The sequence below is a fragment of the Populus alba genome, chromosome 10, assembly GCF_005239225.2.
Source record: "Populus alba chromosome 10, ASM523922v2, whole genome shotgun sequence".
Classification (NCBI taxonomy): Eukaryota; Viridiplantae; Streptophyta; class Magnoliopsida; order Malpighiales; family Salicaceae; genus Populus; species Populus alba.
Window position 1 is genome coordinate 228,768 of NC_133293.1, and position 13,868 is coordinate 242,635.

Genomic DNA, 13,868 nt, shown 5'->3' on the forward strand with positions numbered 1-13,868 from the left:
TGTCGAGGCATATCATGGATCAGTGGTTTGTTAATTATGGGGTTGATTCTTTATCAAAGACTCAGAATTCAACATTTAAAAGAGGCAACAACCCGCTTTTCACATCTGTCACGTCTCGCCCTCCAGCGCTAAGACAATGTAGACATGAAGGGGCTTCTTCTGGTGCACACTATACAAGTTCCATATCATGGCATCAAGAGTACTGGCCACGAGATATACTGTCTTTTTTAGTTATTTATATTTTTTCTAATCATAGGGAAGACAACTATGTTTATCTCTTGCCAAATCGAAAGAAGAAGAAATGGGGAAGAGTTAGTCTAGGGGAGGTGGACAGTGGCGAAGCCACGTAAGAGCAAAAGGGGGCAATTATGCCCCCTTAATTTTTTTTTAAAATATTTTTTATATTAGAATAGTAATATAATAATATGGTGAGGGGCGGATATACACAGTTATTATTGTTGATTTTTGTCTTGATATAATAAATAATATATATAATATATATGCAGTACACCACCTCATTTCTCATTTTCCCAAATTTTTCTCTTTTCTTTTTTTTTTTTCCACTAACTATTCAAGAGCTTTTCTACTTCTTTTTTTTTTTTTAACTGCTCTCATCCTTGTAATTTTTTTTTTCAAGTACAGTTAAGCAACATTAAAAAAAAAATTTTTATCTTTTTTATTTTTTTTATTATTTTATTTTATTTTTATTTTTTATAATTAATTATTAAAAATATTAAGGTTTATAATAATTTAGAGATTTTGATATATATAATATTTTGAATCAATTAAAAATAAATGGTAGTGGATTAGACTGGAAGATTTTGAACAATAAACATTGATATGATTGTTTTTAATTAATTAAAGGTTATATCATTTTCAATTAAATTAGTTACGATATAGAACTAAACTTTTTCACAAGATGAACAAGCAAACAATGAAAATTGTTGTCGGCAAGTAAATATTGATATTTGCAGAATTAAAATTTTTTTAGCTTGAGATTAGTCCTTTTTATGTGTTAATTTTCTTATACCTTTCTATAAAATAATCATGACAGATGATTAAGTAATTCATATTTTATTTGTTTTTTTCTCTCTTTTTTTCATCAGATAATTTGTGTTTTGCTGGAGAAGAATTAACATGTGTGTGCAAGCCTGATTTTAATCAATGCATGTTGGTTTTTTTAAAAAAAAGAAAAGAAAAAAACATTTTTTTTTTTTTTTAAAAATGATTTGTCGTGATAGATTTAGACTATCAATCCGATCCATATTTATGCATTATGTACAACATGTTACATAGGTAATGGGGTTGCGAAATAGATTTTGATAAATTGATCTAGATTTTACTATGAATTTCATATGGAAAGTTTATAATTATTATGTAATTCAACTGAATTTTTTTTATTATAAAAACTCAAAGAAAATAATTATAATGTAAGTTATCTCATTTTAAAAGTATTTTTAAATTAACTTTGATTTATATGAGTTGCTATATTTGTTTCGAATTGATTTCTAATGCATGTATATATAATATAGTATTTGTTAATAATTTTTCTCTTCATTTAAAAAACTCTGGCTCCACCGGAGATGGATGAAATGTAGTTTGAATATGAAAAGATGATACGGTGCTTAGGAAGGAAGAGATGATTACTAGAGTAACTCATTGTTTTTGCTCGTTTGTTATGAGCTGCTGTATAATTGACGAGTTTTAAATTCAAATGTGTTTATAATATGGATAATTGATTAATTTTATAGTTTATATAATTTAATTTATTTTTTAATTAAAATATTAGATGACTTGATAAAAAAACTCAAATACTCAAATGATTGATAGCTTATGGTGTCTGGTAAATTAAAATAACTAGTAGCCAGTATTTGCAAAAAAAATTTTGATAAAAGTAAAGACTCTTATATGCTTAAACCAATAATTTTATAAAGAGAAAAGATGCAATAATATTTTAGAAAATATGTATATTGAAAGTGTTGAGAATGAAGAAATTGTAAACTTAAAGTTTGAATGATTCATGTTTTATTTATAGTTCATGAGTCTTATCATTTTATAAAAAAAAAATGGTTGAAATATATTTCAAGTAGATAATATTTTGAATTGTATTATGCTTAAAATAACATATATTAGATCAATATAAAATATTAAGTTATTCATGTAAAGTCTTGAAAGAATTCATCTCTTAAAAAAAAGATCATTGAGTGAGGCTGCTCTTACGGGGTGAGCATATGGTATTGAGTTCCTCCCATAAAATGAACCTATAAAGTTGTTATATTAAAATACATTGAATAAGTTTTTTTAGAGAATTTTTCAGGCCTATTAAATTTAGATTTACCAATGATAATGTGATGTTGGTATACCTTGGTTAGTGAAATCATATTTTTCAAAAAAAATTAATTTGTTTTATATTTTTACATCTTTTTAATGTGTAAATATTAAAAATAATTTTTGAAATAAAAAAATATTATTTTAATATATTTTTAAATAAAAAAATATTTTAAAAAAAATAATTTATTATAATCTTCCAAATATCCTCTTACCTAGCGTTGGTTAGGGTAGGATGGGAAGGGTACCCCTTCCCCCAACATTTTCAAATAAATAAATAAATATATTACAGCGCATTTCAACTAATAATTAATTATCGTTCGCTAATAATAACTACAAGCGAAGAATTCCACTAGTTTATCTTTTCTGGGGACTTTAATTAAATCAAAAATTAATCTTAAATATTAGTCTTAAATACCAAATCAATTACCAGACAGCGATTCTGTCCATTTTCCACGCCTTCTCTCTTTTTCCGTTAAACAGAGCTGAGCATGTCTCAATAACCCTAGAAAAAAACCCTGATTTCTCTCTTTTCTTTTCTTCCCTTTTTAACTCAATGTTTGTTTACTAGGGTTTTTGGATTTCGAATTTGAAGAGAAAAAAACTGTGTTTTTATTGTTTTTTTTTTTCAACAACAATCAAGAGAGAAATCGAAGCTTCGCCGGAGATTTGAAAGGTTTCCGGCCAGCGGCAATAAGAAAAAAAGCAAGAAAAGAATGGCGAGCGAATTGCAGATGAGTCCGCAATTGGAGCAGATCCATGGTGAAATCAAAGACAACTTTCGAGCTCTCTCGTATGCTCTCTCGCTCTCTTTGTTAAAATTAAAAAGTTTGCTAATTTGACTGAAAAATCAGTGCTCTTCTTCTTTAGATCCGCAACTGGGCGGGGAGAGTTTGTTTGTTTGTTAGTTTTTCTTTTCGAATTACTGCCTTTTGTTTCTGTTATGTTATTTTGCCGAATTTTCTGTTTCCATATATATGAATTGAGAGAGATATGCTTCTGAGTGAAATTTTCAAGTTTTTTATTTGGTTAGACGGGCATTTAATTAGAAAGAGTGGACTTTTAAGAAGAAAAAATAAATCAGTCTTCTTTGTGGAGGTTAGCTACTTGAATATGGCTTCAAGGACTGACTGTTTTCTTGATAAATTGGTATTCAACATATAACAAGTAGCTAAAGCAGAAGCAATTTGAGGTGGTTTTAGCCTTCCACGATACATGCCAATCTTGATTTTTCATCCTATGAACAGTTATGCAACGCAGTTATGCTATAAAATGGATTAGTATATTCTTGCAAAGATAACTGTATTATTTCATGAAAATTATTATGGGTTTTGGTTTTTGTTCTTCAGTTTCGTTACTAGCAGTCATGTCTGGGGATTTTTTTTTTCCTCCCATAACAAGCAGAGTGTCAGCTTAGCTCTGTGAATAATGTATCTATGCTCGTTCTTATTTCAAAAACGGATCAAAATGTTGTTGGATATTTCCTGTCTTCTGAAGGAGCAGTTTGGATGTCTTGACATCTGATGTGGAGTTTAATTCCATTCCTCATTTCTATTTCGTGTCTGGGCCTTAAATTCACTAGTTGTAGTTGTGATAGTTCTTTTTTTTGGTCTACATACTGATTTTTATGTTTATCACCCAAAGTTCCCATATTGCACATGTCTTTTTGTTCGTATACATGGATGGGATATGCATGTGACTTCTTTGATCACACTTCCTTGTATATTGCTAAATGATAGTGGCACTTGTGATAATTCTTGCCTTTTTATTTACAGAAATGGCTTCCAGAGGCTGAACAATATTAAAGATTCTAATAGACAAAGTAAACAGCTGGAGGAACTTACTGGGAGGATGAAGGAGTGTAAACGGTATGTCACTTATTGGCCTTCAATTTTTGAAATTCCATATCTGAATTGTAGTGTGGGACTCTTGAACCATTATTTTTCTTGTCAGATGTCATAATCTGATGGAAACAACGTGCAATCTACTTCAAAGATAAATAAAATGTGAATACAACGTGTTTCTACATCTCATTCTGCTATAAAAAAAATCTCCATTAGCTTAGCTCTTGAAAATATTAAACCATCTGGTTGGATTACTTCGGCTAGTGTGGAGTTAGTTATGGTTCAGTTGAGTTAAGTTTGTCTTCAGGACTTGAGAGATTACACATTTTAGTGAAAATCAATAGCAGAAGGTTTTTTTTTATTTCCCCGATGCCTACCCTTGCCGTGCTTAAGCAACTTTGTTTTGCATGGGTTGCAGGAAGAATCAGTTCTGGGCTGCTCTCTCTCTCTCTCTCTCTATATATATATATATATATATATATATATATGTATGTATGTATATCTTAAAAAAGTAAATAATTGAATCTGAACAGGATTACATGGTTAAGATGTACTAAGTTCGCTAGCCTAGTTTTTTTCCTGTAATTTGTTATTTAGAATTCTTAAATTCCAACAATCATCTCAGGTTGATTAAAGAGTTTGACCGTGAAATTAAAGTTGAGGAGAGCAAAAATCCTCCTGAAGTAAATAAGCAACTCAATGATGAGAAGCAATCCATGGTCAGTTCTTTAGACCCCCATATCACTGATCGAATTGCATGAAATGCTTAATAGGTTATTTTCTTAGTCCCCTTGTTTTTAATCTGTCCATTCAATTTCCATCTCTGTTTTTGGTGCAGATAAAAGAGCTGAATTCCTATGTGCAACTGAGGAAAACGTAAGTTAATGTATTTGCTATGTTTTTAGATTTGAGTTTATGGGTGTAGTGGCTTTCAGACCATTTTGAGCTCAGTCCTTGTGATATCGATGCCTATTACTTCATTTAGAAAGCAAGTGTCATCCTCAATCAGAATTGTGTCCTTACCACATTGTTGGTTGTAAAATTGAATACATAACATCAAACAGGGCATCTTCTTCACTTTAACATATGGGGTACTTTTGAAGTTCTTGCTCCTGACTCTGCATGGTGGGTCTGCAGGTATATGAATAGCCTTGATAACAAAAGAGTTGAACTCTTTGACATGGGAGCTGGAGCAAGTGAACCTATGGCTGAAGAAAATGTTCGAATGGCATCAGGTGAGATCTTATTTCATTCCATAACATCTGGAACTTTGTGGGATATGTTTAGTTTGCACAGAAAAACTACCACTACGTGATGATTGTTTGAACACATGCCCTCTTAATCATATGGTTGATCCTCAAATGAGATTATTCCACTTGAGGACAATATTAGTATCAGACGTGATTGCCACTGGGAATTTCAGTATTTGCAAGAGAGTTTTTACACCATTCTTTTGGGCATGGGAACAATGCCCTCTTAATCAAATGGTTAATCCTCTAATGAGATTATTCCTCTTGAGCACAATATTAGTGTCAGATGTGATTGTAACTGGGAATTTCAGTTTGTGAAGAAAAATTTTTTTTACACCATTCTTTTGGCCATGGGAGTAAAAGGAGGAAAAAGAAACTCATCAGTAGTCTCTTAGTTGCAGATTTTCAGAACTAGATTTGGCCTGATTTTTTTATGAACAATGAATTGATTTCTCAAACTTCAGATGCATAATGTCACTCAAAATCTATTTGACAATATGTAACCCTTGTATTCATGTATATGTATCCATAAATCTTTCCAGATTTTATGATTAATATTTTTGATTGGCCTCATTGTTTAATTTATATTCCTGTTTTCTAGCTATGTCAAATCAAGAACTTGTTGATGCTGGGATGAAGACAATGAATGAGACTGATCAGGCCATTGAACGCTCTAAACAGGTAAATGAGCTTTGTGAATCATGTTCCACTTTTCTGTATTTGTAACATCAGGATTTTCTCTTTAGGTTGTTGAACAAACAATTGAAGTGGGAACTCAAACTGCTGTTACCTTAAAAGGCCAAGTAAGCATGATCCACTAACCTGTCCGAGTTTACTTATTTGCCTTCATTTCCTCCATCATTAGTTTGATGTTCTTATTCCTGTCAAGGCTTTAGTTGATTTCAGCTGGACTTGAGGTCTAGTTGAGTTGAATTTTATAAGTAGGGTATACTATGTACTGATTCAAAATTGGGCAGACTGAACAAATGGGACGCATTGTTAATGAGCTGGATACTATTCAGTTCTCTATTAAGAAGGCCTCACAGCTAGTGAAGGAGATTGGGAGGCAGGTTAGTTGATGTTCTGTTCTCTCTATGCTACCTCAATTCCCATTGTTTTTTTCTGTTCATGTACTAAATCTTTTTTCTTTTCTAGGTTGCTACTGATAAGTGCATAATGCTATTTCTACTTCTTATTGTCTGTGGTGTAATAGCCATAATCATTGTGAAGGTACTCTCTTCAGCTCATTGTTTTATAGTGTTTACTTTGTCACTTAATGAATGAAATTGTAAGAGTTGGTAAACTATATGGAATTGAATGATGAAGGGAGAAGTAAGAAGAAACTGAATGGCACATCAAAGGCGCAATCTTTTGTAAAAGTTTTGCATATATCATATTATTCAAACAAATTGTATGAATTTCAATCGGACAATAGAGGTTTCGAGTTCTGTGGTATTCTTCTGAAGAAACTTCATTAATGGTGATGAAATGTTGGTTCATTCTTTCAAGCACCACTTTCACAGTTAGACAAAACCATTCAATATGCATGATACTGTTTGTACCATTGCACATGTGTTCATGCTCCAGTTCTTGTATATATATATAGTACTTTCAAATTGCCATGTAGAAACTCAGCATCAGCAACACATTCCTTAATCTAATTTGCATTATGTAATTTTTCAGGTTGTCAACCCTAGCAACAAAAATATCAGGGACATTCCTGGACTGGCTCCACCAGCCCCCTCGAGGAGGCTGTTATAAGTAGGGGATCCATAACATTTTGAGCAGATTCATCATCTCAGACAAAGTGATGTTTCCCACCTTGTTTTATGGGTTTATGTTTGAGTGACAAGAGGGAGTGGTGGGAAGAATTCTGTTTGCGGCATTTGTTGGGGTTTTCCTTGTTTTTTTCATCCTTTCAATTTATTTCTTACCTGAGATGTGCATATCCTGTATGATTATGTATGTAAATCACACATGAGAGCTTTCTCCATTAATTTGAATATTGTGCTATCGTTCTTTGTGTAAACGTTTCTGACTGTTGCAGATGTAAGAGTAAAAGGAGGGCAAAAGGAGCAAAAATATCCTCTGCTGTGAAATGTGAAATTCATAGATGCATGTGTGTTATTCTGGAGATGTTGCTCTCTTTTCTTTTCTTTTTTTTTCTTTTTTGTCTTTTTCTATATTTTTTCATTTGTGATTGAAGGCTTTGTGTTAAATAAATTTGAACTTTTTCTGTGTGTTATGCGCGGTAAAGTACCCTTGATATATTCGTTGTTGGATCAGAAATTCAAACTTGAAAGGAATTTTTCTGTGCTATTGAAATTCAAAATGGGAAAACCCTAATAAGCCACCTGCTGGGTGATTTATTTTTTCTAAAAAAATATCATTATATAGGACAAATAAATAGTTAAAATCCAATAGGGAAAACATCAAAACTGCCTCCCATTTGATATTGATCTATCATATTTTAGAAATTTTGACGTGGGAATTTTTATTCACTTGGAAGTGTTTTTATTCATCTATAATTTTATTTTCAAACTACACACACACTAGTTTATTTATCTGTGTTTTACTGTTGGCCGAATTATTTTTCAAAAAACATATAAAAATAACTATTAAGAGTGCTTGGATTTTTTTTTGCAATGCTATTAAACTCAAATATAAAGAAAAATATTTGAATTTCTTAATTTTGATCTTTAAATCTTCCAATTAAATTATATAAAAGTTAATTTGATGTGAATTGGTTTGTTTAATAGGTTTAAAGAAAACTTTGATGAATCTTTTTTATTTTAAAAAACTAAAATTGAATAATAAAATTAAAAAAAATTAAGAAAAAAAATAAAAGAAAATGTTGAACCAAGTAAACTTTTCAAACCAGTAATCCAGGTTATTAAATCAAAAATACCATAAATGAACTTCCAGCAAATTTAACATCGAATAATAAATTATTACTATTATTATAACTATTAATATTCTCATTGTTATTATTATCATTGTTATTACTATTATTATCATTACAATTATTATCGTTACTACTATCATTATTGTTATTAGTATTATCATCATGATTCCTATTATTATTGTTGTTGTTGTTATTACTATTAATAAGATTGTTAAAATAATTATTATTACTATTACCACCATTAATATTACCATTATTTGTATTCTTATAACTATTATCATTATTATTAATATTGTTGCAATCACTACCACTACTATTATCATTATCATTGTTGTTGTTGTTAGTATCGTTATCATTGTTACGATTATTAGCACTATTATTAACACAATCACTACCATATTATTATTATTATCCATGTTAGCATCATTACTATCTATTATCATCATTATTAAAATTATTACTATAACTAGTATTATAATTATTATTGTTATTATTATTATCACTATCACGATTATTAATAGTATTATTGTCGTTGTTATTACTTTAATATCATTATTATTTTAATTATTGTTAATATTATTATCATAATTATTACTATCATCATCATCATCATCATCATAATTATTGATATTATAACCACTACAATCATCATAATAAATTATTATTAAAAAAAACACAAATTAGAACTAAATAACTAAATTAAAAACAAACAAAAAAATAAAAAAAAAATCAAAACTAAGAAGATGAATTCTAAAACACCAACAAAAATCAAAGATGAATTTAGTTTTTTTGGGGTGGGAGAAAGAAATGATAAGGAAAAAAAAAGGATCATCAATAATAAACTGGTCATTTTTAGATTACATATGCCACCTAAAAAAGAAAAGGACATGACAAAGAACAAAATGACACGGTGGAAGCATATATTTATCGCCAGGAGACACCTCACGCACCTTCCAAAATACACGCTGCCCCTGTCTCACTAGAAGCATGCGTTAGCAGCTTTTTCAACAAAAAAAATAATTATTAAATTGTAAATTACATCATCACCCCAAACAAGCTCCACAATTACAAAAAAAAAAAAAAAAAAAAAAACAAATATACCCCTGTGATCAAGGCTTAAGATTTTTAACTCTAAGGTTAAATTTGTAATTTTGTTGTATATCAAAACGTGAAGTGACGGAAAAAACCTTTGATTAGAGTTAAATGATTTTTTGTTTTCAAGGATAGCAAATTCATTTTATTGTGCATAAACATGATAAAAAGACAATAAAACCAAAGGAAAATACCATTTTACCCCTAAAAATGCAACATTTTGAGAGTTTTTCAATGGCAAAATTATCATTACACTATTACAATCCATAATAAACAAATGTATATCTACAACTAAAACACTTATATTGTAAAAAAAACTCTTAATGTTTTATTTTATTTTATTGAATGTTAATGTGTTTTTTATTAGGTGAACTTAACATAAAAACAAAAAATAGTTTGAATGTAAATTTGACACAATCTCAATTCGGGGATGTATTTGAGGATTGTCAAACCTGATAATACCATTGACATATGATGGGCTATTTACCAGAGTCTTGATATTATTGAGCAGAAAAATGACATCAAGGCAACTGGGTTCTTCAAGTTTGAGGCTTGTATACTTTGGTTGAAACCTATCAACGATATTAATTTATAAAGATTTGTATTTTAAATAATATCTTAATTAATTAATATTTTTTTTATTCAAGTGATTTTAATTCATAGAGGTTTAACTTATGCATAACTTAATTTGTTTTTGTTGAAGAAGTTGAATGTTCATATACACATACACATACTAGGCACATGATCGTGCTAAGTTGTGTGTCTATATTTGTTTTGTAAAAAATAATGTGTAGATGATGCAAATATATTTTGAAAAAATAGAAGCAATTAACAATTCAATATAAACTTGGTTTGTAAGGTGAGATTAAAAACTAATAAAAAATTTATAAAAGAGTTAAGGGGAAAAAATTAAATTCAAAAAATAATGATCAAATAAAAAAAATACAAAAAATAAAATTGAAGTACTAAATCAAAGATTTTAATTGGAGTTTGCTTTTTAGTCTATAAGTTGTACAAAACTATATATTTTTACTCATAAAACATTTTGAAAGAAAAAAATTCATAAAATTATTATTTTTTGTATGAAATGGTCGACCGATTATACAATTGTATCCAATAAAACGATTAGTTGGCAGTTATCGTTTTTTATAAGCGCGATATGTTTAAATATCGTTATCATGAATCGCAACAACTATCTTATCACACTTAGAAATAATTATATTTAATAAATATTTCATTTTAAAAATGCGACAAGATGAAAGTATGCTACTTTACTAAAAAAAAAAACTAATGGTATTATTCTACCATGAGTTTTGATTTAATGTGCTAAATTTAAAATAAAATCATATAGAAATGTATCAAAATAATTATTCTACTTGACTATCAATATTGTTAATACTAACTCCATTAAAGTGTTTTTGTTTATAAATGTATCAAAATTATTTTTTTTTATTATTTTTTTAAAATTATTTTTAATATCAGCACATCAAAACGATTGAAAAATATTAAAAAATATAATTTTAAACAAAAAAAAATTCAAAATTTACCTTACCTTTTTTAGAACCCAATACCGAATGGAGGTTAATCTTAGTTGACATGCGGTGAAAAGCATGCCATGAATCACACTCCTCAGTGACTACTGTAATTATTGTTATCATTATTATTATTGTTACTATTACTATTGCTCTATCATTAATGCATCCTAGTAAATAATAAAAGAAGACCATGGCATTAATGCCATTTATCTTCTTTAACATATACTCGTGCAATTGGATAAATTGGTTAATTAGTATATAAAATGCAAATAAATAGCGAAATGATATAGAAGCAAATTTCTTGGTGAAATAACATAGTTTTGGATTTTACAATTAAAAATCATGATAAAATTTTAATTGATACTGCAGTTTACAACCGCAATATCTATTTAAATTCAGGACTAACCGATTGATCGATTCATAAACAAAATCACAAAACTACGTAAACCAGGGTTCCAGGACGAGATTTTTGAAATCTAAAGATCCAATGGTCAAAGTAGCAATTCCATATATTTTCTAAGAAAAACAATTTTTAAAAACTTCTATAAAAACATAAGCATTTTCAAATATTAGCTTAAAAGTTATGATTTTTTTAAACTATTATTTTGATCTGGCATGACCAGACCTCCTCATAAACTTGAACTTGACTTATTGTTCCATGAATGCATTTATTAGGCTATTTATGTAATTTGTTTAGAACATGTTTTTATCTATTTAAAGCAGACCCATACTTGACTGCTTAGAATCACCAGTGAGAATTATTATATGAACAACGACCCTTTAAGATTTTAATTGGAGTTTGCTTTTTAGTTTATAAGTTGGACATAACTATATATTTTTACTTATAAAACATTTTGAAAGTAAAAATTCATAAAATTATTATTTTCATTTGAAATAGTCGACTGATTATATAATTGTATCAAATAGACCGATTAGTTGGCAATTATCGCTTTTTATAAGCATGACATGTTTAAATATCGTTATTGTGAAGTGCAAAAACTATTTTATTATGCTTAAAAATAGTAATATTTAACAAATATTGTGTTTTAAAAACACGATAAGATAAAAGTATGCTACTTTACTAAAAAAAAAAATTAAAAGGTATTATTCTACCATGACTTTTGATTTAATGTGCCAAATTTAAAATAAAATCATATAGAACCCAACTACAATGATATCTCATCACATGGCAAAATATTTGTACGGTGTAGAATAATCAAAGGACACTAATAATGCTAGCGAGTACATCAGCAAGTTTTGTTGGTCCACTACTCTTAAGTCTTAACATGTCTGTCACGTTAGTTAATTAATATCCCATGATAAAAGAAATTATACAGAAAAAATCGAAATGTATTTAGTTAAAGACAAAATGTATTTAATTGAAAAAATATAGATAATAATAGTATAAAATAAAATTGAAATAAGTTTTTCTATTTTTAAAATATAAATTATCAAAGAAATATACAGTGTTTATTTTCTATGTTTTCAACCAGTGAGGAAAATTTTTTCTGGAAATAGTTGTAGATAATTTTTGAGATTGTGGTAATAATTATTTTTAAAAATATTTTTTATTTAAAAATATATTAAAATAGTATATTTTTTTAATTTTTAAAAATTTATTTTTGATATTAGTATATCTAAAATTATATAAAAAATAATTTAAACTAGGAAAAACCTGAAAGATTTTTTAAAATATCTTTTTAAAATATAAAAACAAATACCCTAATGGCATAGAATATAGCATAGATTTAAAAAGTTGGTTGGGATTGATATGAATTTGTAAGCCTTCCATGATCACACAAGTTTCCTGGCAGTCGTAGGGGTGTGAGAAAGGACAACCTCACCCACTCCAACCACACATGCCAAGCCCAAAATAGGCCACGTGCATTTCTAGTATTCCTAGATTAAAAGAAAAAATTGAAAGAAAAAAATTATATAAAAAAATCAAGTAAAAAAAATAAAAACTCTAAAAAATAAAAATTAGATTAAAAAACATAATCTACTGCAACTTGGAATTGAAGTACTACATTAAAAAGAAACAAAACTCTTATTAAAGAGTTAAGGACAAAAATAAAAAATTAAAAGAAAAGATACCAAATAACAAATATTAAAAAACAAAGAAGTCCAATCAACAATTTTTTTGTGAGAAGTGAGAAAAGAAGACGGAAAAAAAAGCTCGTCGGTGACTAACCACCGATCCATTATTGACATGCACCTTACCACAAATTCAACAAAACATCTAATCACACAGCGGCTAGTCAGAAAAATAAATAAAAATAAGTTTTTATATTTTAAAATATAAATTATCAAAGAAATATACATTGTGTTTATTTTTTATGTTTTTAACGGTGAGGAAACGTTTTGTGAAAATAATTATAGATAATATTTAGGATTATGGTGATGATTGTTTTTAAAAAGTATTTTTATTTAAAAACATATCAAAATAATATTTTTTAAAAATTAATTTTTATATTAATATATCAAAACAATCTAAAATTATAAAAACATAATTTAAAATAAAAAATTAACTTATTTTTTTAAAAATATAAAAAACAAACAATAATGATAGCATAGATAAAATAAAAAGTTGATATGAATTTGCAGGCATTCCATGACCACACAAATTTCCTGGCGGTCGTTGGGGGGGGGGGGGGGGGGTGAGAAACGACAGCCTCACCAAAATAGACTTTCCATTTCTACTAAAAGACAATTGAATTTAATTTGTTGACTAAAAACAAGATTGAAATGAGAATTAAAGTGGAAAACATGTCGATAATTGCTGATGGGTTTAAAGTTATCGCAAAAAATTAATTTTATTCATTAAACTTATCAAAATAGACTGTCCATTTCTACTCAAAGACAATTTAGAGTGTGTTTGAAAGTGTGGTAGCGGTTTTTTTTTAAATAGCTTTTC

General features: G+C 28.3%; 1 protein-coding gene across 1 annotated transcript; it reads left to right on the top strand.

The window, feature by feature from the left end:
• Positions 1-2,725: 2,725 nt before the first annotated feature.
• Positions 2,726-7,451, top strand: LOC118057331 (novel plant SNARE 13). The gene is made up of 10 exons (XM_035069876.2): positions 2,726-3,121; positions 4,104-4,196; positions 4,798-4,891; positions 5,011-5,048; positions 5,310-5,407; positions 6,024-6,103; positions 6,169-6,225; positions 6,400-6,492; positions 6,578-6,652; positions 7,106-7,451. The coding sequence occupies exons 1-10, from the start codon at positions 3,045-3,047 to the stop codon at positions 7,181-7,183; spliced, it is 783 nt and encodes a 260-aa protein (XP_034925767.1). The 5' UTR covers positions 2,726-3,044; the 3' UTR covers positions 7,184-7,451.
• The last annotated feature ends 6,417 nt before the right edge of the window (positions 7,452-13,868 follow it).

Excerpts from the sequence above, each read along its gene's own strand:
- LOC118057331 (XM_035069876.2), top strand. The coding sequence starts at position 3,045 with ATGGCGAGCGAATTGCAGATGAGTCCGCAATTGGAGCAGATCCATGGT. Across the intron at positions 5,049-5,309 it reads TATGTGCAACTGAGGAAAAC|GTATATGAATAGCCTTGATA; the intron begins GTAAGTTAATGT and ends GTGGGTCTGCAG. Across the intron at positions 6,653-7,105 it reads TAGCCATAATCATTGTGAAG|GTTGTCAACCCTAGCAACAA; the intron begins GTACTCTCTTCA and ends GTAATTTTTCAG.